Source organism: Echiichthys vipera (genome assembly GCF_963691815.1).
Source record: "Echiichthys vipera genome assembly, chromosome: 8".
NCBI lineage: Eukaryota > Metazoa > Chordata > Actinopteri > Perciformes > Trachinidae > Echiichthys > Echiichthys vipera.
Window position 1 is genome coordinate 29,086,250 of NC_139833.1, and position 26,632 is coordinate 29,112,881.

At 42.2% G+C, this 26,632-nt stretch overlaps 1 protein-coding gene across 1 annotated transcript in view; it reads right to left on the reverse strand.

Moving 5' to 3' along the window:
- LOC310950634 (proprotein convertase subtilisin/kexin type 4-like) overlaps positions 1–26,632 on the reverse strand; it is a 228,866-nt gene that overhangs the window by 30,604 nt on the left and 171,630 nt on the right. The window contains exons 14-15 of the mRNA XM_083918538.1: positions 2,901–3,011; positions 2,578–2,671 (exon numbers count right to left, since the gene is read on the reverse strand). Coding sequence (XP_083774664.1) covers positions 2,578–2,671; positions 2,901–3,011 — 205 coding nt within the window. The remainder of the gene's footprint in view (positions 1–2,577; positions 2,672–2,900; positions 3,012–26,632) is intronic.

Sequence of the window (26,632 nt, forward strand, 5' to 3'; positions counted from 1 at the left end):
TTCTTAAAAATCTCTGAGGTAGAGCACATGACCACAGAAACCTGAAAACAATTTATAAGAAATACTCAAACTTCGTTGGGTGTTTTCAAGTGCGGTTGTATGAGGTACTATCCATAGTCAGTATGTTGCTACAGTAGATAACAGTTCAAACGCCCTCTGTTTGGAGAAGCTGACATGAGTCTCGACACAAGTTAAGCAATGTCCTGCTGTGGATGGTGGTAACAACTGAAACATATTTTAGGATAGAACTTCCATATGCATAACTGCAACTGTGCTGCGCACGGCCACACATCAACTGTTGTGTTTAAGCGTAGGAATACAGAAGTTCTATGGTTGAGAAAAAATAGTCCAAGATTAAAGAACAGACCCCCGTCCACAGCAGTAGCCTACAGTGCTTACATCCTTTGCTGGGACTGCTTCTCCAAACTGGGGCTGCACCAACTGTCATCTACTGTAGGTAACACACTGACAACTGTTAACCGCCTCATACAACCCTACTTCAAAATACACAAAACATCCCTTTCGGTTTTTTAATACACTTCGTCTTGATTTGTATAATGTCAAGGTGGACAGTAAAGCCTGTAAGAGCCAATTTACATCACAACCACAACACGTACAAGAAAATATCTGTTTATACCGTCCATTGTTATAAAGGAACAGTTATAAAAGTTGAAAAGAAGCATAGCACACTCTGGCTCCATATACATTTCTCTTTAATATAAATAACATTTAAGCCCTCAGACCTTCTTCAAGATCGACCTTTTAAAATCAGACAACAGGCACTGATGTTATATAGGCTCACCACAGGGGGAGAAAAGCCATCACCGGGTAAAACTTTGCAGTGACAAGAATTGCAGCCAATCACAGCAATATATACATATATACTATTTAATTAGGAAAAATATATAAAGAAACAAATTGTTTCTATTAGATATACTGTATAACGTAAGTTAAAACATCAGCTCTAGCTGAACATCATAAATACTATATCCAATACGTATGCTTTACAGAAAACATCTCAAGTCAAAATCAATATTTAATCCATAAAGTGATGGGGCCTTCAAATGGTGGATCCAATAGTGTTCCCTCATGGAAAGTCAAATATCCAAGTGACCTCCTGCTCTACTCGTCTTCCAGACATATAACTTACTACACGGGGAAGTGATGAGACGAATGACTGATTGTGTCTGACACGAGATGATTCCTTTTATAGGGATATATTTTTTCCTGCGTGGGGATGTTTAAAACTGGTACTTTGCAGAGGGGTAGTCTACGTGATATGTAGGTACACGTAGTATACCCACTGGAAAATTTTTCTTTTTCTTTGACAGCCTTCACACATTGATTCATTCATTCAATTAACCCAGTCTGTGTACACATGCTTTTCGGACCTCTGAGCCTTCCGTTGCCTGTGACGACAACAGCATAACGCCACCAAAACGGCAGAGGAGCCCGACACTACCATAATGCCAACCCAGTGAAATTAGCATAACAGGGGATTGTTAATATATTTAGTGTAGCGTCCCTCAGTACATTCACTACCATCAGATGGTTTCTCCGTGCTTATTTCATGAACAACCAGGCTACTGTGGGCCGTGGCCAACACCAAGAGAAGCAACCGGACTTCTGTCACGGTCATGAGCTGACCAACTTTTAGCTCGGCCCTCTCACTTGCCGGCCGGCTTACACACAGTAGTTCTAGCCCACTTCCAACCAACCCATTGTCATGGGAATGACAATGATTGACAGGCTTCTTAGTAAGTGTATGTCACGTTCATGAACATCAGGGAAATCACAGAACTATGAACGGTTAACGTATACAATATCTATAAGAAAGAGAGAGAGAGTGAGTGAGTGAGTGTGTGTGTGTGTGTGTGTGTGTGTCATCTGCCATCTGCAGAAGAACTAGAACGCCTGATGGCTGTAGGTATGTAGAATTTTCTGTATCTCTCATGGTGTTATGAAGTTGTTCAGAATGGCCTCTAACATCTTGGGTGTACATCTCTCCACCACTCCAGTGTGTCCAACCAATCACAGAGCCAGCCTGCCTAATTGATTTGTCCAGTCTCATTGCATCCTTGTGGCTCCTAACATGCTGATAACATACCCGGTCTTTCAGAATGCTCTGAAGATGTATACGTTAGGCTATGCATTAGTGAATGTGATTCAGATTCAGATGTTTTTATGCATGTATTAAATAAACATCTGAATCTGAATCACATTCACTAATGTAATGTAATGTAATCTAATGTAATGTTAGGAAGAGAAGACAGGGCACTAAAGGAGAGAACTTCAGAGTAAACTAGGAACATGACTCAAAACATTTCAAAATAAAACAGGATCAATAGTTAACCAGCCTTGGTGTGAGCGACTATAAGAACAGTTTGACGTTTTGGGAAATACTTGCCCAGAGTAACATGAGAAGAGAGATCTCTAATTTAAATGAATTATTCTTCTTTAAGTAGAACTTTCCATTATATTTTTGTAACCAAGTTATTCCTTTGAAAAACTGCAGATTTTTGAACAATATACTACATGTTCATGGCATTTGAGTATGTTTTAAAACTTCCGCCTGACCTGAACGTGCTCCAGAGTGTTGATCTCATTAGTCCTCCCACGGCAGGCATCTGATTGGATGTTTACACTAACCACGCCTCCTGGAGAAAGGATCCTAACCAGTAAAACATCATTACAAGTCACTCAGTTGCCAGACCTTTTTCTCGCATCGCTTAACAGACAAAGCAGTGACAATATAGGTGAAGATAAGATGCCACATGATTATTCCTGTGGGAGAGCTGTTCCGTTGAAGCAGGTTAAGTAACACAATAGAACTAGCTATGGGGTTTTAAATGTAAAAAAACATATATACATAAGCATGTAGTCAATCATAATACTTTTACCTGGTGAGATGGAGTGGGACTTCTTGCGTGCACGTCCTCTGTGGAGCAACACTGTTGAAGCGTGCAGCCTGCTGCACCATCAGCCCTGCATCCAACAATCCAAAACCATACCTGAAACAACAAGGGCACACACCATTATATACTGTATGTGTTTGTGTATACGAAAAGGAAATGCATCCTTATATCCTCACACACATGTGAACTGGGGGCTTTTACGTGGGCGGTTGAATGTGCTGCAGCAGAAGAGTAAGTGCTAATGGCTTTGACACGAGGAGGCAACAAGTCATTGAGGAAGATGATGTTGTCCTCTGACACAATCTCTACCAGCGCTGTCCGGGCTGAGCCTGAGGGCTGCTGTTTGTCGGCCTGTAATTGCCTGGAGGATTGATTCTGAACAATGTGCCATCTCACAGACTGTAATCAAGCCTCATTATTCATTCTTTACCACCCCAATCTGGGTGCTGGAGACACAATGGCCTACCCTTAAGCGGCATCGCTGCCTGGTGACTGTATGACCACTGCCTATCTTACTCTCCTCCACTTTACCACTCCTGCTTCACAATCTCTCTGCGTCTCTTTTGAATCATCTATTCTCATCTCTCCTCTTTTTTTTCAGAGAGCAGCCTGCTATTCAGTGTTCTTTTCCTCTCTAAATTCTCCTTGACTCTCGTCCATCAAACCTGAATTTCTTACATCGGAACTCTCCTTGGCCACTTCAGTGATGCTGAAATCGCCGTCCTCATAAGTCTCTTCTTAATTCTCCCTCAAATCTTTCATTTTCATGTACTTTCACTCTCTCACTTCCCTCTTGTTTAAATCCTCAGTCCTCAGACCAAGTAACAGTGCAACCTTCATTCTCCCCAGCCCCTCCTCTTGGAAATCCAGAGGGGGTGACAAAGAGCTAATTTCTGCCATTATTACCATACAGACCTTATGCCGTTAATCTGCAATAAGTGAAATTCATTATCCTGATGACGGGGTCTCTCGGAGCAGCAGAGACAGAGACAGAGACAGCAGAAGGAGAGAGCTGATCAATAACTCAATCTGCTGCCCTGCATGGGGCTCCATCTCCTCCGTCTCAGACTGTCAGTGCGTCTGAGGAGCTGCAGCCCACACCGTCCTCGTCCTAACAGCACGAAGCGAGATCAATGGACACAATCTAATCAGCCACTATCACCACCAATGACTTTTAGCATGTAGGGCCCAGCATAATAGCATTAGGCAGTCGGGTGTGTTGGGTTGAGGTGCGCTGCTGAAGTTCAAGGTCATTCGAGGGGTTTGTGAAAACTGTGAGGAAGTGGCACAAAACACCGCTGACAAGAGCTGAATGCAGAAAACTAGAGCATTGAGGGATCAATGGACATGGATCCTCCTAAAGAATAAAGAGCCTAACAGAGAAACAGGCTGGGAGCTAAATTCTGCTTTCAAGTTTCAAACGTGCTCATACTAGATGATTGGAGATAAAAGTGTTTTTATTAAGTAATCAGTGTTTGTGTGAAGTCACCAAAACTGACATGATTACAATACCGAATTTTTTTTTTTTTTAAAGATTATTTTTCTGGCAGTTTTTAAAGCCTTTACTATATAGGACAGACAGGAAATTGGGTGAGAAAGGGGGGGACATGCAGCAAAAGGCCAAAGGTCAGAGTAGAACCGGCGTCTGCTGCCTCAAGGACCTTCAGCCTCTTTACATGAGGCGACTGCTCTAACCACTGTGCCACTGGCCGCCCCCTAATATATAGTTAAAAATGCTTTTGAACTGTTGTTGCTCTGCTGTAATGAAAAAAAAGCCTAAAATGCACTGTCTGAACTCATGTAGGCTTTTTTAATTAAACCCAGAGAGGAGGGTTACACGTCACAGGGGTTCCAAACCTCTTCACTAACTGAACACAAAGGGAATGTTCTCTCAGGTAGCCGTGAGACAATGAAATAGGATCCAGGAAGGCTGGTTGGAGTAACAGATCTATGAGGTGACTTTCAAAACACTGCACAACTGTTCCAGTGGCACAACTCCCATTGTGACAAACGCAAAATAAACCGTAGTAATGCAACAATCATGTTGAAAAGTGAACTACTGAAGAAAGCTTGCACAAATTTAGTTGGCAGTGCCTTGTTGAATTACGTTACAGCAAAACTGGGTAACATTTTTTGTTGCAGCCCCCCATACAGGAAAACCCACTATTTTGATGAAATGCCCTTTTTCGCTGAATCAATAGGCTGCCTTAAGTCAGTCTGAATGTGGCCTTACCCTGTGCCTAGACTAAAGACATCTCAGATGTGTTTTTCACTCATGCAACAGATCACTCTTATTTGAATCTATGCGGCTGTCTGCACCGGCTCTGTCAGCCTCCAAACTCACAGGTGAGAATGCAACTTGAAGCCTTTATTATCTTTCAAGTCTATTTTTTTTTTAACAATAGGCATGTAAGTGACAGGTTGATGTCCAACAAAAAGACTGAATACATTTATTTATTTAGCACAGTGCCCACACATCTCTTCAATATTGCACGGCTCAGTGGCAGATTCACCGGCAAAAACACCAAGAAAAGGCATTTTATCTCTCTAATGCCCCGGATATATTAAATGTAATGGTGAGCATAATCACCATTATACATTAAACATATCTGATATGCAAAGTGGATCATTAGCTAACAAATTAACATTAACAAATTAATGAATTAATAAGACATATTCCTGTGTCACCTTTCTTGTTCTATAACATATGCTGTTAATATCTGTATATTACAGCACTAAGGGCTTCTAGTATTTTCATGAAATCATTTGTCATTATTGTAAATAATGCTCAAGATTAATAATCAAGATTCCTTCATGTATAGTATAACAATATATAGTTATTGTCTTTTTTGTTAAACAGATACACTACATAGGTACACATCAGTGTCCCTGAGTATATGCTTTGGTTTCATTTCTTGATCCGGTCTTCTGTGAACGATAAAAACACCAGCAATAACAATAGATCACCCAAGATATTTCACAGTGTGGGAAAAACTGATACCCTGACTTCTCATAAAACACAAACTGTTGGTGACCCGAGCTTGCCATCCTGCTCCCTTTTAGTGATTAAATATACCCACCCCACCACGTACCCCTTAGCGAGAGCTGTGCACCTATTAAATCCTACAGCTCCCGCAGATCGATCGGGCTTGCCCCAGCTCCACGGCCATAAACCCACAGACATATATCTGATAGAGAAAGCTGCAGGAAACAGGTTTACCCACGATAGAACATGATGAAAATGACAGATTTTATGTCCCCTGTCATGTCAGTGAAACACCACTGCTGAGCTGAGACGCTTTCCAAGAAGACTCCCTGGCCTTTTCAGCCATCTCATCATCAGTACCAAGGAAGGGAACGACTAACACGCTGCTACTTTAGGCAAAAGCCTTGTGATTTCTCTGGACGGAGATGTGTACAGGATTTAGAGCTGTTGTGGTGTGGGACAGTGTGCTGAGCAGTTTAATCACAGGATTTATAAATGTCTCTTTTTGGAAATAGTGCAAAAAATGTTTAAGATTAATATATTTAAAATGAAACCCACAGAACGCAATTCATATCAAGCAATTAGTCAGAAAACACAGTCGTCAAATTTTCAACTTGTTCTTTCTCCACCTCCAGCGTGGTCGGAGGGAGGTTGAGCCAAGCCGACTGCAGAGTGACAGCTGATCTTCTGTCCACGCAGCACGAAGCGTGTTAAAGCCCCGACCCCCCGCCTCCACACATATCGAATCTTCGTCTCTCGCATTTTCTCCATCCACTTTCAGTTCTGGACGGCAAATGCCCTCGCAAACTCTTACTCCCTCCTTCTTTCTGTCCATTAGGACGAACGCACCCCCCCACCCCCCCCACCCCCACACCCCACCTCTCCACGGGGCCTCTTTGTAACTGTCGAGGAACCCTTTTCACTTTTTGTTCTGCCGGCCTTCCCAGGTCCTTTCTCTGTTGATATTCACACCATCTGCCAGCAGCAGAGTAAGGTCCACACAGACCCAACTAGCACTGAGACATCAAGATCTCCGAGGTCAAGGTCGAGGTCTTCGCTTTGTCGCTGCACATGGAATTAATACCACAACTTTTACAACTGGTATGCTGCACCCAAAACAGATTTTTGCAGCTATCCAGGGCCCTAGCTACTGCAGTCTCACCCCTTGTTTGCAGTAGTACGTCCTGCTAAGTCCCCCCCAATAGAAGTGGCTGTAAAGAATCACTCAAGCCGCACTAAGCAGCTGCCTGTGAGTTAGGTCATTTTCCCAGGAGCCACAGAGTGGGCATTGGCAGGACCTCAAAAAGAGGGGACACCATCTGTTCAGCGCCTGAAAAGGTTGGTGACACCTTCTGTGGTACCAACAACTTCTAATTAAGTGGCCAGGAATGCAGTAGCAGCTCCAGCGCGTGATTGGTGGGCTAGGCTTAGTTATCGTGACGACAAGACAGCAGACCCCCAGTCAGTTTCACGCAAGTCTCCTTCACATCTGGCCATGGACTAATGAAATATAAACGAAGAGTGGATACACTTGATCAAGGTGACACATGACTGGAGCAGCCAACAAAAACTATATTCACTTTTTGTTTTCTATGATTTTTTTTTTTGTGTGTACCACGTAATTGAATGTTTCTCGGGAGCACTGAAAACTGCATTAGCCTTACGGTCAATCCCAGCGTGGTTTGTTTCTGTTATATCATGATGCACTAATTTCATTAACATTAGGATTAAAATGAAATAACAATTGGACTTAACATTCTTCTGATCTCAATCGCACTTACAGCCAAATCCGCTGCTCAGAAATGTTACTAATTAGGCTTATTAAGTAATTAAGAAGAGGTCTTAATTATATCTGCGCCAGTGGGACCTGCATGGCTGTAACCATGAAATGCTGCGCCGCGCTGCTCAGCTTTGTTGGTTTGGATGTAACACAATTTCATCCATTTAACTGTTCTGAATGTATATTTTTAAATGGAAAGAAAAACAAACAATTGAATACATTTTTAGGCTGTATTAGGCAAATGTCCGTCTGACTTGAAATTACAGAGAGAGAAACACTCAGCAGCCTTCAACAGCACAGCCTCAAAATGTCAAGTGAATTACCTTGCAAAGAGTGAAAAGTTTAATGAAATATATTGCAGGGCGGAAAATGAAGGGTTTGGCAGAGGCATGGACTCAGTCTCAGGAGAATGGGCACCAAACGGCCCTTTCAGTCTCCACTGCCATCCGTCAAAGTAGCAGCAACCCGTCCGATTCTCTTACACAAGGAGACTTCTCTGGAAGCCACAATGATCTATACTCCATGACCTCACTCTCAGTGTCAAACATATTTTGATTTGTAGCTAGAGTGTTATTCAAACACAAATTCAAAAGAGGATAAAATTCAGCAGAGAGCTTTTGTTGGACACACACCAAGGTACAGTCCTTTTAGATGTCTCTGCCCTTGTGGGGAAAGAGAGAGAGAGAAGAGAGAGAGGGAGGGTTGAGTAAGCGCTGAGCTACAAGCTTGGCATAAGATTCCCTCCCGGGTCCTGAGTGCTTTTCTTTCCCTCCGGGCGATGCGCACACTGAACCAGCAGCCTTTGTTTGCCTCTTCAAAAAGGACACGTTTTGGATGCCATATCACTAAATGTGATAGAGCAAACAGCAATGTAAGGATCAAAAACCAAGTTTGTTTTGGTGTTAATTGAAAGGTATGACATTTGCTACACGTTCTCATCATGCAGTTCAAAAGTTCTCTATTTCAAATGTGGTGTTATAAAGAATATATGATTATGAATGTAGGTTGCAGGTCAGTTTATGGGCATATGCTATTAATGTGGACCTCAGTGAGTCTAGATCAGAACCATTAAAATGGAAAGTGAACATAGCACAAATGGTAAAATGTTAATCCTTGAAATATCATCAATGGGTTTGTATGATATCTTATGAAAACCTCTGCACAACATTTTGTATGGAATCTTACAAAATATGGAGTTCTAATTAATGCAGTGAAACGGTAACTGGTAGGTGACCATTACGGTAAAGGTTGAATGTGTAGAATGAACAGAACACCGCCATCTAGTGTCTCAAGATTGTAGTTCAACAACAAAAAATAATTCCAGCAGTCGAGTTGCCAGGTTGGTTGGGTTGACAGGTTGCTAGGCCCAGTAGCCTACAGGAGATTGGAGTCTGTTTGAGTCTGTTTGAACCCATCCCCTCCAGTATTAGAGAAGATTGAATGACAGTTAGCGTAAGCCGTTAGCCGTTCCAGCTAAGTAAACATGAAAGTTAGCTTACCGATTAAGGAGAAACGTAGCCATTTGGCCGTGCATTTTAATGCCTTTGAACTCCTTTTATCTCGATTTAGTCAATGGAGTGAATGCCTGTATTAGCCTATTTTAGCCTCAGTCATTCACTTACTATCCCCTATATATTGTTTATTAAATGGTGCACTATATGGGGAACGATCAAACGAGATTTCGGACACTACACTGGAATTTTTTTAAATGCTTCAGTAGAGTCTATGGTCAGTACATGCGCCTGATATATATGTGTGACGGAAGCAGGTGCGTCCAGCATCATGTAAACAAACAGAGCTGTAAACTCATTTTCAGTCTGTTTATGATTCAAACCTGCACTCAGGAGGCCGGTTAAATGTTGTATTTATGTTGCTTGTTCATTTCAATGTTAGTGTTAACGTGTGGTTTTGATAACAACGGTTGTGTGTCCGGATTGCCAGCTGTAATAGCCCACAGTTAATTTATTTAGCAAGCGAGTAACAGCAGTAAACTCGTGAGGACAGTTGTTGGTAGCTGCAGTTAGCTCTCTGGCTACCGTTAGCACGTCTTCTGCTTCTTCTTCTCCTCCGGTAAAACGGCCGCAATGCATTGTGGTATGCGGGAGTACAATGTAGTGTACATCATATATACACTCAAATTAGCTGTGCATTGTGGGTATTTTATAGTGGACTATATAGTGAATTCAATTAACCACGGAGAATTCAAAGACAACTACAAAATGGCGTACACACTATATAGTGCACTACTTCTATGATAGGGAACGATTTTGAACACAGCTATTGACTCTGGTTTTTGCCCGTCTCCGCTCACTGAGCTGCTGGGACAAATAACGCCCCCTTCACTGAGGCTCCGAAGCAGCTGCAGGATTGGCAAACTCCATTTAACCCAGTGCCAACCTACAGTAGCTGCACCCAACAACAGACAACCCTGGCAACCAGCAACGCTCAACGGTATTGGCTGCTACCATGGAAACACAACGGGACAGAAAGTCATTGTCAAACACTTCAATAATTTAAAATGTTCAGACTAAATATATTTTTTTTTATGGAAAAGCAATACTTTTATTGTGTACGTGGGTGTATTATTATTATTTTTTTTAAATATAGCTTTTAATAAAGATTCTACATATTCAACCTATATATGTTTAAGCAACATGAGGTGAAGGTTAAGATTAGGTAAAAGGTTTTGGTTTTGCTTAGTTCAAAATTATGTTTATAAGCAGCTGTCGAGAAATTCATAAAGTATCTAATTTAAGTGTTTCTTAGCTATTAAAGAAGGCATTTGGTCTCGCTAACCAACACAGTATTAATGATAACCAAATAATAGTGAATATCTTTGGTCAACAGTCATTGATTTTGCTCAATACAGAGATCAAAACGTGTTTAAAAAAAAAAAAAAAAAGTATTAAAGTATCACTGAAAACGGTGATATGGTGTATGGTTGAAACTTTGGCTTTATAAACTCCAGAGTAGATTTACGTTATCAACAACTTGCTGTCAGCTTATCATGGTGGTGACATAATTTAACAATTTAGGGAACTTTATTTTGAAATTCCTTCTGTTTTTCTACCCCCTAGTAAAATATCAAAATTGTACATGAATAATGCATTAGTGGCGGTTTAGAAGAACACAGGGTCCCTACAACCCCCCACTTGTCTTGTAGCACAGTAGGGTGGAGTGGGGTGTGTGTGTGTGTGTATAGGGGTGTACAGGCACCCCTCTGTTTGCCTGCTGCACCCCCTGTCGGGAGACACGGCACCCCCTGCAGGAGGTGCAGTGCTCCGCTTCCCCTGTCCCTCGGGGCGAGTTGGTGTATGTCACACGCAAACACACACAAACACGCAGTCGGCTCATTCAGCCCAGTGGATCTGCTGACCCATCAATCAAATGCATATCCACAAACACACAATTAACATCAACATTTTGCATCTGTGCGTACAACTGGAGTGTACTTCAGACTTGCAGTTGAGCCATATTACACTCAAAACAAAAGTTCTGAGAGAGGAAGTTAATGAGGAATAAGATTTAAAAGTTGAGATGGTATGTAGTTTGTTCGTTTTAATAAACACGCACGCACACACGCACGCACGAACAAGCACACACACACACACACACACACACACACATACACATACACACACACGCACGCACGCACGCACGCACGCACGCACGCACGCACGCACGCACGCAGGCACACACACACACACACACACACACACACACACACACACACACACACACACACACACACACACACACACACACACACACATAAAGAGCCTCCACTTCCTCTCAACAGTTACCCAGACATAGAACTGCTCTCCTGTCACAGGAAACAAAAGTATTGCATAGTTTATAGTAGGTTATCGTGGGATTGGTAGTCTGTCAATGAGTTGTGACTGTAATCTCCCTGCACACACACACACACACTCTCGCTCTCTTCTAAAACACGGGTATATAGACCACAGGCTCAGTCACAGAATAATTGGCTCAGCAGTGAAAGAAGAAGAGGTCTGGATAATTAATTAATCTATCTGGCTGTGGCAGAGACGCAAGGGCAGGATTACAACCCCACCAGGGAGACTGAGGGGGAGAGAAGAGGAGAGAGGGTGAGAAGAGGGGAAAAAGAGAGGGAAAGAGAGACCCGCTGCCCTGGGACGGTCTATGGCCTTGCATGAAATAGAAATGGCTTGCCAGAATGCACTCACATTTTATACACAATCACACGCGTACATATTCATGTATTTATGTTCGTGCTCCCCACAAAGCACGCACACACTCTCTTTTCAAACACAGTAAGATATATAAACACACAACTGCAAAATCCATACATACTCTATGAACTTCAAATTCAGTTATAAAGCTTACAGAGTTGTGAGGTTATTGATCTTCAGTCAATTCACAGTTGGACCCTAAGCGAACGAACCAGTCCCTCCACAACATATTTTCCAAACAAGATTACACTGATTTACAGTGATAAATGTGGGAGAATCACAAGAAGAGCTACAATTCTGATAAATGCCTTCTCACTGAAAACTTCACCTCTTCATTACTCGCCCTTTCTGAGATATCTTACAAGGGCAATGACTACTAGTGGTGGGACAAAACCTTGATACTGCAACATATTGTTGCCATTTCTCTTGCGACACATTATTGATACACTGGCACCAAATATCTATATTTGATTACAACATGCAGGTGTTCTGTATTACTGATTCCCACTTTTGACATTTTGACAGTCACTATTTAATGTCTCCTGTAGTTGCACTAGTGAGGAGACGGATGAATACAGACAGCGACAAATTATTGACAGGCGCTGGCAATATCCAAGTCAAAAGTCTGGGGAAACACTTGATAAAGGCTATGCAATCCGTCTCATGATGGTAAAATACTGGGGGTGTAATGATTCTTCTATACCGAAGCCCTGAAGAGCAAGTTGAAAAAAGAATTGGGGCATTGTTGGCCAAAACCTTTATCTCCTACATAGGAGATACTATCGTGTACGTACGAGATAAACTTTTATTCAGCCATGCTGAATGAAGTGCCTGATGCACAAGACAAAGGGAAGTGAAAGTTTAGCTAAATGCAGCATAAACAACAGGTTTTACCTTATTAGTGAACTACTACTACTACTACTAGTTTGTAGATCAAACCTACAAGTGTAGCTGACTGCTGTTGTTTTCAGGTGATTTAAGAAGATAAACATGAGATCTACAGAACCAGTCAGAAGTTTGGACACGCTTTTCTTATGACTGTATGCCTACTGGATGTCAAATTAAGCACGGAGCTGGGAACTGGCTGAGGGCTCACTTCACTACCTGCGTTAATTGTTATCAATCGCACTTATAGGCTATAATGTAACGTTAGTTATCAAGTCAGATGTGTGTGGATGTGTGTGTGTGTGTGTGTGTGTGTGTGTGTGTGTGACATCGCCCATGATGTGTGATCAGTGAACTGTATGCTTACTTTGTCGGCTTACAACGTCAGCTGTCAGTCACAAATTGAAGACATTTTATTTTGACCCTGAACACCTAAAGTTTAGCATCAGATCTTTAGATGGTGAGAGACGTCAGAATGTCCATTTGTGACAGGAGCTGAGGTTGACTGTGTGGACAAAATAAGCATACAGTGTGCATGTCTACACCCAGACACACGCACATACAATTACCTAGTCCCAAAAATATAAAGAACATCAAAAAAATTCAGTAGTCAGTAGTGGTGGGACAATACCAGTAAGTCACAATACAATACAATCACGATAGTTAGCCCTTGAAAAAGATAATATCACCATACAGGATATCTGCGATATTGCATATATTGGTCATCTATGATACATCACGATATCTGTGTAACTGAAGAACAAAATTACCAGGAATAAGGCAGAAATTCTGAATTTATTCACAGAACTGACATGGAAGCTATTCAGATTTGTTAGTGTGCATTACAAGCTAGCTAGTCAACACATTCCATAGTGCCCCTTTAACACACACTGACCACTCTGTAGCCTTTTGTAACACTTCTGCCATGTGAGTGCCAGTATGACTCTCATGCCTTACAAAAAGTAGTTAACATTGACTGCATGCCTCACATGAGTGGACATAATTAGAGAAAGAAATGGTTAAATTAAGTGGTAAATGAAAAATAAATCCACTGGGTTGTCCATGTCTATAGGATCTGCATGAAATGATAATAACTCATGGGACGTTTCCAGCTTTTTGCAGTCCACCTTCGGAACATTGTAGTTTCATCACAGCAGACTAACGTTAGTAACATCTGAAGTCACATCCGAGCCCAGTGTAAGTTAATTTGGATTTCAGAGCACCGTGGTTGTTCGCATCTTTCCTTGACCTCCTCAAGGTCAAGGAAAAATGATTATGAAAAGACATAACTTTTTGGGCTATTCGACCGCAGCCCTCGTCTCCTGTATCATTGACTATATCCATTCAAATATCAGAGTCATGCAACCATACAAAGAAAGAACAATGTGTTGTGTGTTTCTAAGTGTTTTTATTCCCTAAGGTGTGAAAAGGGCTTCTCAAACGCTGCTGTTCGGTGTGTCAGGATTACGGTCCTGTCAGTCTCTTCCGAACTTCCTTTTGTGTGAGTTTGTCTCCCTCTGTCTGTTTCTGCTGCTTGTGTCTTTCCCTGTGTGTTTGTCTGTTGGAGCTGGTAGGCGTGGTTCCGGCTGTGGCTCGTGTCCTCGTTAACGTCTGGATAAAGAGCCGGATGTGACTCACGTCCGGTGCTAGACCGTTATTGCTATTTCGTGGTTCGTGTCTCTCTCTTGGTTGGCTACCTACTTCTGATGATCGTGTTCCCTTTCCATGTTGCATTGGTTTATGTTAATCGTTTCTTTGTTTCTTTGGTTATAGTTACCCGAGTTCCTGTTTTCCTCCACCCGTTCGTGTTTTGTCTCCTGATCGCTGCGTTTGGTTTTCCCCTCGTCTCCACCTGGACCCTGTACCTGTTTTCCCGTTTTCTGTTTTTTTCTTCTTTCTGATTTTTGTTACAGTTTTTCTCAATTGCTAAAACACTAAACCCTGTTGTTTGAACCAATTTCTCTGTTGCCTGAACCCACTGATTGAATCAATCACTCTTTTGGCAAAACCATGAGCACTTTTCACCTGTTTAGACACAACTTCCCAACACATTTTCATTGTGATGCACCTGTGCTGCATAATGGTGAGCATGAGGGAGGCCGGACAAAGTGTACAACCAAACATCGCTAGATTCACTGTGTCCACCATAATCCAAAGATTTAGAGAAGAGAAAAGGTAATTATCTTTTTTGACATTAGAGTACAGTATGTAAATGTTGAGAGCAAATTACTGTATGACATATTACAGTATATACTGTACCACAGTATACTGTAAGTAAATATATGTTTCAGTAAATCACTGTGCCAATGTACTGAAGTATTGTAATGGAGGGTTAGTCCAACTGTCTGTAGGTCTAGTTTTCCATGTATATTTTGCATGTTTGCATGTTTGCATTTTCCATGCATGTTCCCTTTTAGTACAATTGAAAGACTGCCACATGGGGGTGGGAGGACAGGTGGCACATGTACACAAGTGGCAAATGCATACGATTTCTGTTTGTTTTGTACAAGTGCTGTGTGCTGTGTAAATGCACAAGAGTTCTGTTTTTTGTCTTTGTTTAAAGTGCTTAATGCACAGGTTTTTTGTTTTGCAACACGCATTCAGCTTCATGTCCTGAGCTTTGTGTTTTCTATTTTTCTAGGTAGTGTTTAGTGGCTTCTCAGTAGTGTTTTTAATTTTGATTGACTTGGGGCACGATTTGACAACAAAATTCAGTTTTGGGCACAGATTGAACTGTTTTGAGGTGAAAGTTTGGTTTTGCAAGAAGTCTGAGGTTTTGTGAATGTAGCTTGAAAATTGGGGTTTGTGTTCAAAGTTTAGAGAAAAGGAGAGAAGCTTTCAAGAAATGTGTCTTAGCAATCGAGAAAAACTGTCATTAAATATCTGTTTAAATCTTACTCGTTGTCCGTGTCTGCATTATTCCCCGCACCGTTCATGACAAGGTGACTAATTTGCCTAACCTTTACAGTTCTTCAGATGTGGTGGAAAAACAAACAGGACTGAACAAGAGGCAGCTCAGTTTCCTGATTTCTTTCTTGAGTTTTTGTTTGTTTCTGTGGCATCTTAGTTCATGGAGCTATTTGGTTGAAAGGGATAGTTCCTGATGGAATACAAATTTGGCCGGTTTTAGACTTAAGGTACAGTTCTTGAATGGTTGTTTAACAATTGAGAAGTTTGGCTTACATTTTTGATTTTCTTTCTATATATACTCATGCTTTACACACTAGGTTTTAAAATCGGTACTGAATCCACACTAAAACCAAAAACTACCAAACGATATGCAGCTGAATTTAATGTTATTTTATCCTTGAACACATTTCTGCATGGCAGGAAAGAATCACTTCAAAGCCTAATGGAGCCGACAAATATCAATGAGCTTGAACCAAACTAATGTGGGAACCCTCTGTAAAAGCACCAGAATATCATATTGTGTTGAGAACAAACTCCTCGTTAGAGAATAGTGTCAAAATATACTTCTTGGCTTCTTAAATCCATGCAGAGGAGTGAGATGAAGAGTGTAAGAGAAGATTGTAGCTTTTCCACAATCCTAGACAGTTTGACTGTCAGACTTAGGGAGGGATCTGGAACTTGAGGGTTTTCTTTTTCCGCCTTTTTTTTTACCACAAGCTTGTGTTCGCAGTTGTCAGATCTAACAACAGGATGGGGAAATACAACGCGCACACACAAACACACACAGACACACACACCTCAGCTGAGGAGGGAAGTGGCAGGTACATCACGTCTATGGTAATAGAACAGCAGATGGAACTGACAGGCACACACAGCACTTTGCTTTGACACAAACACACACACACACACACACACACACACACACACACACACACACACACACACACACACACACACACACACACACACACACCCACTCGCATGTTATAAAAACACACTGACACAAACACACAAGAACAAGCTGCTTTTACCTCACGGTGATAAAATATCACGCCTGAAAATAAATAACCAGCCATAATCCACACGTGCTTAACAAGATGTGTTTGACTTTCTCCTGTCAATGTGTGGAGTGCAGGCCAGCTATAAATGGCTCCTTCTTCATGAGAAAGAAAGAGGTGTTGTAGAGTGTTGGTCCTAGAAGGTGCTGTCTGTTTCTGACCTGTCTCTCCAGGGCATCATATGAGCGACGGCGTAGCTACTGGCCTGATAATCTAAGAGATAAATCATCTTTAGTCACTCTCTAACAGCCTGACAGACAGACAGGCCTAAGTACCTGGGAGGGTGGCAAAGGGACACTTTAAAACCTCCAGTGATGAGGAGTATAGCCGTGAAGAAAACAGTTAGCTGCCTCAAGCTACCTCCTATCCCCCTGAGTCTCTGGCTGCCATTTTGGCTACGTCTCAAGGCGCTATTCCGGCTCTATCTCATGTCACCGTTCTGGCTGTCATTCAATTCTCACGTTGGCTCACGTTCAACCTCCATTTTGGCTCTGGTTCAAGCTCCACAGTGGCTGTGCTTTGGGGGCTTCATTGTGGCTCTGTTTCAGCAAAGCCCCCCTCCTCCACCCCCTTCAGTTTTAGCACCCCAGGTAGCTGGCCTCCTGCCCAGCCTGCTGATCAGTGGGAGATCCAGGCTCAGGCCTTTTGTTTGGGGTGGCATTTTGCCTTTGTTTTCCCATCTCGCCTGTAATCTAAACACCCAAAACATCTCATGCTTGACAAATCGGCCCTGAGACGAGGGAGCAGCGGAAGACAAACGGCTGGAAGCGGTTCAACCCCAGGCAGGACTGATGGTGTCCGACTGGGCCTGACCTCCCAAAGGTTAAAGACACGTTCACTTACAAAGCAATCAATTACCCAGGCTGTGTGGGCGCTTTTAACCAACCTCCCCTCCTGTTTTCCACACAGCCGGCGTTATTGATGAGGGTCCCAGTGTACAGCACACTCCAACCTGGAGTGTGTATTACATTTCATATTTGAAATAAATCTCAGATTCTTGGTGTTACTGCCTACCTGAACCTCCATCCTGCTTTATATTGCCCCCCTCCTCCTTCCTGTCTCCTTCCTGCTCTCCCTCCTCTCTGCAGGTTGTTGTAGCAGGTTTATTCTGGTAGCTGGGCTCCGTGGGCCCCGGCAGGCCCCTCAGCTGTTCCGCTGGGTTTGTAATTACCATTTCATTAAGAATGACAGTTTCGGGGGTTGAAGCACCATTTCATCCGGGTCTCGTGGGGAAGGCGCTTGCCAAATTTCCAGTGTGAGTGGCAATTATCTCTCTTCGTGTCTGCAATTCACCATTTTGTACTTAGTGGCTTGACAACGGCTAGGAACATTTTGTTGGAGTAATAATAGGTCTGGGATATTTACACTGTAGCCCACTCAAGCTTAGCTCTGTGAACAGACTGATATGAGCTATCAGAAGAGATAGAAACAAACTAGAGGAAACACTACAGAGAGAAACACTGCACTATTTCTTTGGGTAGTGTGGAGCCTTCAGAATTGATTTCAGTTCCAATTTATTTCATGTATAATGTCATTCTGGGTCTAGTAGTAGTGGCTGTAGGATTTTTATTCGTGATTCAATCATCATATGTTTCATTTATGGCACCTTTGCTTCTCGTAATGTTTCTCTTTTGGCCAGTAGGCAAAAATGACTCTTTATCTCAGTGGAGCAACTTCCACTACAAAAGTTAAACTGAAGCACTACAATGTGTTTTTCTGCCATGTGAGAATCATCTTAAATGTGTACTGCTAGATTAAATATACCACATAGGAATATAACACTTGCCAAATGCCTTATCAGAAATCACTTTAAACTGAAAATGTACAACACGTACAGCAGCAGAAATTCCACCACTTAAGTCTTAAACATCTATCATTTTTATGTGATCTGCATGACCTTGGATCTCTTTGAATGCCAACATTTGTATAATTGTGTTCTCTTGTCTCCTAATATACAGCAAGTTTGTACACTCACACATATTCATCTGCATGCCAGTGTATGTGCATACAAGTGTGTTAAAAAAAAAAATACTCACATGCCCATATGTATGATTGAAGAGTTGGTGGCAATAATAATTCCTCCTGTTCATAATGACCTTGAATTGATGTATTCCTAGCATGACTACAGACGGGGGAAACAGTTTACGTCCTTATTCCTTGTAAAAATGCACTCTAAAGTCTGGTCGAAGCTAATGTGAGGCGTCAACAGTCTGTGTTAGACGGATCAAGTGGGTGTCTTCAAAAGATGCAGGGTAACAGTTTTGGGGCCCTTATACTCTGCAACACACTGGGATACTTTATGTCATGTTGACTAAAATAAGCACATAGAGCTGTGTTTGTAGGTGTTATGTATTTTTCTGAGCCCTCGTCTACGGCAGCCTAGAGGGCTGAAATACAACGGCAAAGGACAAAGTGAACCTGGAGCACTTTGTGTTCACAATGCACGGGTTAAGCACAGGTTAACCGCAAAGTGGACTTGAAGGGAATAGTACTCAGACCACCTCCTGAGAAGGTTTGAGTTTGGTTCCCTTCAGAGGGGAGTCACATATGCACATACAATGCTGTCATATTGATCTGAGCTTGTTTGGAGGGCTGGAACAGACCAAGTGTGAAAACAGCCTGCTCTATCAGAGAGTTCACAAAGAAAGAACTGAAAACATCGGACACAACCTGTTGAACCTACTTCATCCATCAGAGAGCCACAGGAGATATTAGAGGGAAATGGATGTTATGAAGTGCTGTTGGGAGTAAACAGCCTGAAAAGAATATAGCGTGGTTCCAAGTGGATTCAGTCTGCAAAAGGAAGTCAATGAATATGTAATACATTTACAAATATACTATATTTACCAGCTTGTTCCTTAAATCCATGACATGAATGAGGCCTTTTGGCCAAACTGTAGTGGACACCAAACTGGAACAATCTGACTATTCTCATTTTACATTTAAATAATCAACAGCATATCACGTGCCTGTCATTTATACAATCTTTGTCTAAGTCTTTGCCCCTAGCAACCAATAATTATTTCAACATACTTAGACATTCAAGTATTTTGTGAAGGTAGACTTGAAACATTTGTATGTTTATGGTTGTGAATGTCTGTGTAAGTGAGTGTGTACAGCAAATGGGAGACAGGAAGTGTGTGACCCTTTTAAGTGTGTTTACTCCTCCCTCTTAGGAACAAAAAAATTGTCAGGCGTCAGTTGTGTTGAGTTATAGTGACATGACTCACGCAAAGTCTACTTCGAGTGACGACTGCAGCTCTTTTAATTGCATGTCTGCGCTGAATGATGGGATACTTAATTCCTACATATTCCACACAATTGCTTTTCACACTGGCAGAGGCCTGGGAGGCAGCAGAGGCTTTCTGTGGCCATATGGAGAGGGAGGCTGAGCCCAGGCTGAGTGATCGGGAGCTTCCCGCCTCATCCCTGCACCAGACTGGCTGCTAATACTGTACTGAAGCTGCAGACGGGCACATGAAGCGGCACCACTAATGAAACACATTCCACACACACCACAAATCGCACACACGTGCATACAACGGGGAAGTGGTTAGATTTCCATTGGCTTCAGTCTCTATAACACACTCCCAGATACATAAGTCAACACACATTCATCAGTAGTCACTCACTCAAACATACATATGCTCGACTGGACTCCACTCAATTCACTCTTTTTTGGTTTTCCATGAGTTAAAGTTGTGGATGGTACATGTTGTTTTTGGTACTACCTTAGTAGAAGTTCCAAGCAAGCTGAGCCGTTACTTAAAACACTTCTTACCTTTCTGGCAATTTTTACACTTTTCTTTTGTAATCTTTGTAAGGTTAAATATGAAGAATGAGCAGAACAGCGTCATATAGTGTCTCAAGATCGTAGTCGCAACAACAAAAAATAATTCCAAACCCAGTCCAGTAGCCTCCAGGAGACCGGAGTCTGTTTGAGCCTGTCCCTCCGGGAAACCACACCATAAAATCAGGTATTGCAGAGGAGTTTGACTGAAGGTCAGTGTTAGCCATTAGTGTTAGCCGTTCCAGCTAAGTAAAGATGAAAGTGATGTTAGCGAGCAAGGAGAATCGTAGCCATTTGGGCGTGCGTTTGAATGGCGTTTCTCTCCTTTCTCTCAGGCCATGGAGTGAATGCTTGGCCTATATTGACTCTGGTTTTTGCCCTTCTCCGCTCACTCAGCTGCTGGGACAAATAACGCCCCCTTCACTGAGGCTCCGAAGAACCCGCAGGATTGGAAAACTCCATTTCACCCAGTGCCAATTGGCTGCTACAATGGAAACAGAACAGGACAGAAAGTTATTGTCAAACCCTTAAAGAAAAATTGTAATATTATTTCAGACTAAATTTTATATTTATTATGGAAAAGCAATACTTTCATTTTGTACCCCTAAAAACACCCTGTATTATTATTATTTTTTTTAAATATAGCTTTTAATCAAGATTCTACATATTCAACTTTTAAAAGGCTCCTAATAAATGTATGGCACACGTGTAAACGAAAACCACCAGGTGTTGAAACTCATCAATATTTAATTCTCATATTTATGATAAAAGTCTGACCAATCATTTTATTTGGTCAGTATAAAATGATTTGCCGGGCTTCCTGCAGTTCCTCGTCTCAGTGTCCCTTCCAGTTGTCCACCGCTGTCACTGCTTGCGAGTCACGCGCCTCTCTGCAGTGCGACAGAGCGTAGAGTGGTCAGTGAGAGATCACAAGGAAGGGCAAAGAATTGACGTGTCAAGAGGGCTCTTCTTTACAGCGAAAGAGATGAGATGGTCGCAGAGTTTCAGTTATCAGTTACTATAGTTCTGTCATACTATATTATTTGTGCAAGAATTTAACATTAGCGTTAGCAACAGGAGACTTTTATAAATAGCAAAAGCAAAAATAGCAACAGCAAAAATAGCAACAGCTAAAATTTCGACGTAAGAATGGTAATGTTTGTAGTAGTATCATATGCATCTGTAAATTCAGATATATTTTCTGAAACTAAAAATAAGGTTATTGTCTGCCAACACCACCACCGTTTGCCAGACAACAGCGCCACAGAGGGCTCCAGAGAGCCGGGTATAACGGAAGAATCTTTCTGTGCATGCTTTCAGAATACTGATGTTTGAAAATACAAAAACAGCTAAAATATGGAGCAATAGCCCCGAAAAGCCACAATACTGAAGACATACCTTCAAGCAGGTAGCTGCTGCAGTGGAAAAGCAAATTCCTTGTGTGCTGGGCTGGCACGCCAAGCCATACCATGCGGTGGAATTACGTGATTACATAAAAACAACCAAACCACACATGGTCTCACACATGTAGTTTTCTCAGTCACAAACATGGTGTATTCTCACATGTAGAGGACATGCAGGCACACACTGAGTTATTCACCTCTCAGATACACACACAAATATATGGTGGCTATTGTTGTTATGTGATGCCGCGGGGTTAGAGGTTGAAGGATATGATCACAAGGTGGGGAGATGATCACCATTTAACAGAGTATGCAGCTTTGCCGTTCAGACGAATACACAAGGGAGGTGTTTTCAGATCTATCCATTCTGGGACCTGGTTTCAGAAGATACCGTTTTTAGACCTACCAAACGCCGCCTCAGTGTGGATGGTCGACCAAAACGATACAAAACTCGTGCGGCTACAGTCCAACTTCTCTCTGTGTGGGTGGGCCCTCACACACTCAGCTGTATAAAGAGTGTTGACAGTCCTGTCAGCTCATGGTAGCCCCATCAGCTTCTCTCTGTGATCTGTGCATCTGTCACTGTGCCTGACTGAAAACCTCTGACGCAGTGTCAATAACTGCTCGTGGAATCTGATCAAACTGGGAAAATACACAGCGCTGATCAAATATTAATCAATTTTCTGTTCTTACGTAAAACTACTGTACTGAGATACAGTACGAGTATGAGAAATATGTGATCGAGTCGAGTCAAACCAAGCACCGCCCATCAACCGAGTGGCTGAAGAAATTTCTACATTTTACAGCAATTAGGAGCACACAGAGAAGACTCTGGGAGCAGACAGAGGGGAGTAGCTCGACGCAGGGTGGTACATTACCTTTTCAAAGATTGTCTGTTTCATAGTGCTCTCAGGATATAGTCACAATGTCAGCAAATATGACAGAAAACAGCCTTAACCTTACAGACCTGCTGTTCTGTGGCAGTGACGTCACACACTTCAAAATCCCACCCACAACCACCTCCAAACGTGAAAGCAGCCAATAAGACAAATAGAAGAGAGATTTCATTGGTCAACACTACACCTGGAATCCTATTGGTTGAGGATTTTTAACAGGGTAAAAAGCGCAGCATAAAATCCAGAGGCAGACAACTGGAAAGTGCACAGAAGCAGTGTGAGTGTGAGGAGAAGAGCTGAAGCTGGGGGCAGGAAATCCGTGAGAGCCACAACATATCTAAGTGTAAGCAACAAAACATACGTACACAAGCAAACAGTTTGAGCAGAGGCAGAATGAATGTGCAAGAAGACACTGTTTGAGCACAAGAAGGAGCTCTATGAGTGTGAGGGCAGAGTTTTAAGGAAAGAATGACGGATCTGAATGTGAAATCAGTAAATCATGCACTCAAACCGAAAGACCGCGCTCTTGAATAAAGATGGTAAAATAACTCCATAGGTTTAACCTGTAGTCATAACTGTCACAGTCCTTGTGTTCTGTTTCAAGCACTTGCAGTTTCACTTAGAGCTTCTGCACCTGTCAGTCAGGTGTTTCTAGCTCTTGCACGTAAAACTGGAAATAAAAACATCAGTTCCTGTGTGCTAAAGGGAAAGTTGGGAAAGTTCTATGAGGCACTGGTAGTTCAGAATTGCAAATATTAAAGCTTGTATGAACTGGGTATACCGCAAAATGAATCTTTATCCATAAAATGTTTCTGATTATTTTGTGAAACATACTGAATGTCAGCAGAAGTATTAGCTATTGGCAGAATTAGTGCAAACACAGTGGTATTGGTTTCAGATAGAGCGGTTAAATGTCGGCTCCAAGAACAGCCAGGAGTACTGTTCATTGATGTGACCCTGGAAATACCCTGGCCCCCACAGACCCCAACAGGCCTGTGTGCATGCAAAGTAAGGAGAGAGAGAGAGACATATAGTACATATGGAGATAGAGAGTCTGCTAATGCATTTAGTAGCCAAAGCTCGTTTAAGAAAAGCCCTTAATGACTTTAATTGATCTTTATTAGCTTCAATTAGAGAGGGACACTGGGGGGAAAACAAGGTTGTGATTCCTGCAGACAGATCAGAGGAGGTGAGCAGGATCAGAGCAAAGGAAAGAGAGAGAGGGGGGGAGACAGAGAGAGGGAGAAAGAGAGAGAAAGAGAGAGAGAGAGAGAACCAGAGTGAGGGGGGGCACAGAGAGAGGTAGAGAGAGAACCAGAGAGAGGGGGGAGACACACGGAGGGGGGGGGGGGAGAGAGAGAGGGGAGAGAGAGAGGGGAGAGAGAGAGACAGAGAGAGGGAGGGAGAGAGAGAGAGAGAGAGAGTGGAGGCTGAAGAGCTCCGCTGGTGGGCAAATTCTTTCTTGCACAGTTTGCACACAACCGTGCTCTTGTCCATGTTTCCAAGTTTTTTATAACTAAAATTCACGCCCACTGAACCCAGCAACAACTCATCATCTCGCTTCTCATCGGTTTCCCTCTCTCTCGTGTTGCGTCCCGTGCGTCAGTATTACGGGCCGGCTGGGAACTTTACGCACTGAGTGAATGACAATGCAAAAATAAATTGCGCATAATTGCGTTATTTTTTTTGGCGTGTTATTTTTTTTGTTGTGTTTTTTTTTCTGTAATTAATTAATTGTAATTAAGATGTCAAAGTCGCGGCACTAATCTATTTATACTCTATTCATATTCACTAGTCAACACATTTGACAGTATAAGATCAATTACAACCATGCATATAATTTGTGGCAAGTAACTCTTTTCCACCAAATAAAAGGTGGCTAAAGCAAAAACAGTAGAAGGTAGCCAGTACTGTGGACTCTCCACCCCAACCCTCCAGTCCTCTAATCCAGCCCACCATCCATCCCTTCCTCTTCTCAGCACTGTTTGTGTTTCTAGGAGGAGCTGGCTGACCCCTGACCCCGGGCTAATGAGAGCGATAACGAGGATTAAAAGGGGGTGACTGGAAGGTGTCTGAGAGTAGGGTTTAAACAATTACACTGGGCTGCCAACATGCCTTTCTTCATGACTCAGGAAATTACAGTCTCCCTCTCTCTCTCCCCCCACACTCTTTCAGTCGGCACACAAAAGAAAGGGCTTATGGAAAATAATAAATTATCTCAGGGCCACGTTAACTTGGATGTAAATCGCCGTGCAATTATGTTTTAATAGCCCTTTAAGAGAATGAGTAATTGGGCTGACACTACTGGGGTTGATCAGGCACACCCGTCTCTCTCCCTTTGTGCCCAGTGGCAGCGAGCTCTGGGACTGTGTGTCGGTCAGCCTGCAGGAGGACTGTACGGTATCATACGTTTCAGTATCTATGTCAAATACCAGAAGTTGTTGGAAATAGTCTATAATACCTCCTTTTCCATGTTGAATTGTTGTTTACACCCAGTTATACTCCTTAGATGTGTACAGTATAAGTTTAGCTGCTAACAAAATACACAAAAAATATATACACTACAATAATATATATATCGGTGTTCCTGAGGCTGATCACAATAAAAGGCCACTCTAAATGTGCAGTTTTGTCACACAGCCGATTGTCACAGATGTCGCAAGTTTTGAGGGAATGTGCAATTTGCATGCTGACGGCAGGAATTGCCACCAGAGCTGTTGCCCATGAACTGAGTGTGAACACAGATTTAAACAAGTTTATTACAGAATTTGCGTAAATATAAAAACAAATCTCAGATCTTTGGTTTCAGCAAAGGAAAACCGGAGCAAAAACAAAAGTGTCAGGTTTATATTTTTGTTCAGTGTATACTAATTTGTATTGTGTACCAAAAAGACTCAGATAATACCGTTTCATGATGTGTGTTTGAAAAAAAAGAATTTTCAATCGAAATAAAATATGTGTTACTGTTAATGTTACAGGTGGAAATAAAGAATGGGATGGTGAACAGTGGAATAATGCAATGTCAGAATTTCACTGGGTCGTATTGCAGGAATTCTATGGAAGTAAATCTGTGTCATCGGATTTTGAAATTAAAAAGCCATTGGATTTCTAGCAGTGAATACGTATGCATTGAAATTATGTATCCGAAAGTTTTGACTCTTAAAATTTTCAACAACTCATTTTCAACTTTATTTTTCAATGTTCACAAATTCAATGTTAAAAGATTCCGCTGCTAAATTCAATGTATACAATCCAGTGTTAACATGCAGGAACCCAGGGAAAAGCAATTGATTTTAGATTCTAGATCGTCCTTGTGATTAAATGTAATGTGGAACTATGGATGACATTTCACATGATAGTGCTTCCATGAGTATCGTGTCACTAAAACTTCACATTTCTGAGGAGTTTCCTGTTCAGCTCCAGCCGGCGTTGGCTCCAGCCACAGACAGATGCAGCTGCCCCGGGTACTGCCATCAGCAGGAGCCAGTGTGTGTTTCCTCGTCGAATATGATATGAAGGTCAGTGCTCCCTGGGGTTCAGTTGGTAGAGTGAGTCGACCAATGTCTGAAGAGTTGGCGTCTGAAGGGTCGGTGGTTCGATCCCCGCCCTACTTGTGTTGTCATGGTTGTTGTGTCCATGGGTAAGACACTTCACCCACCTGGCCTCGTGTGAATGTGTATGACTACTGTATGTTTGAGGAGGTGGTCGGAGGGGCAGCCATGCTTCTGTCAGTCTGCCCCGGGGCAGCTGTGACTACTGTCATAGTTTACCAACACCATGTATGTCTGTGTGAAT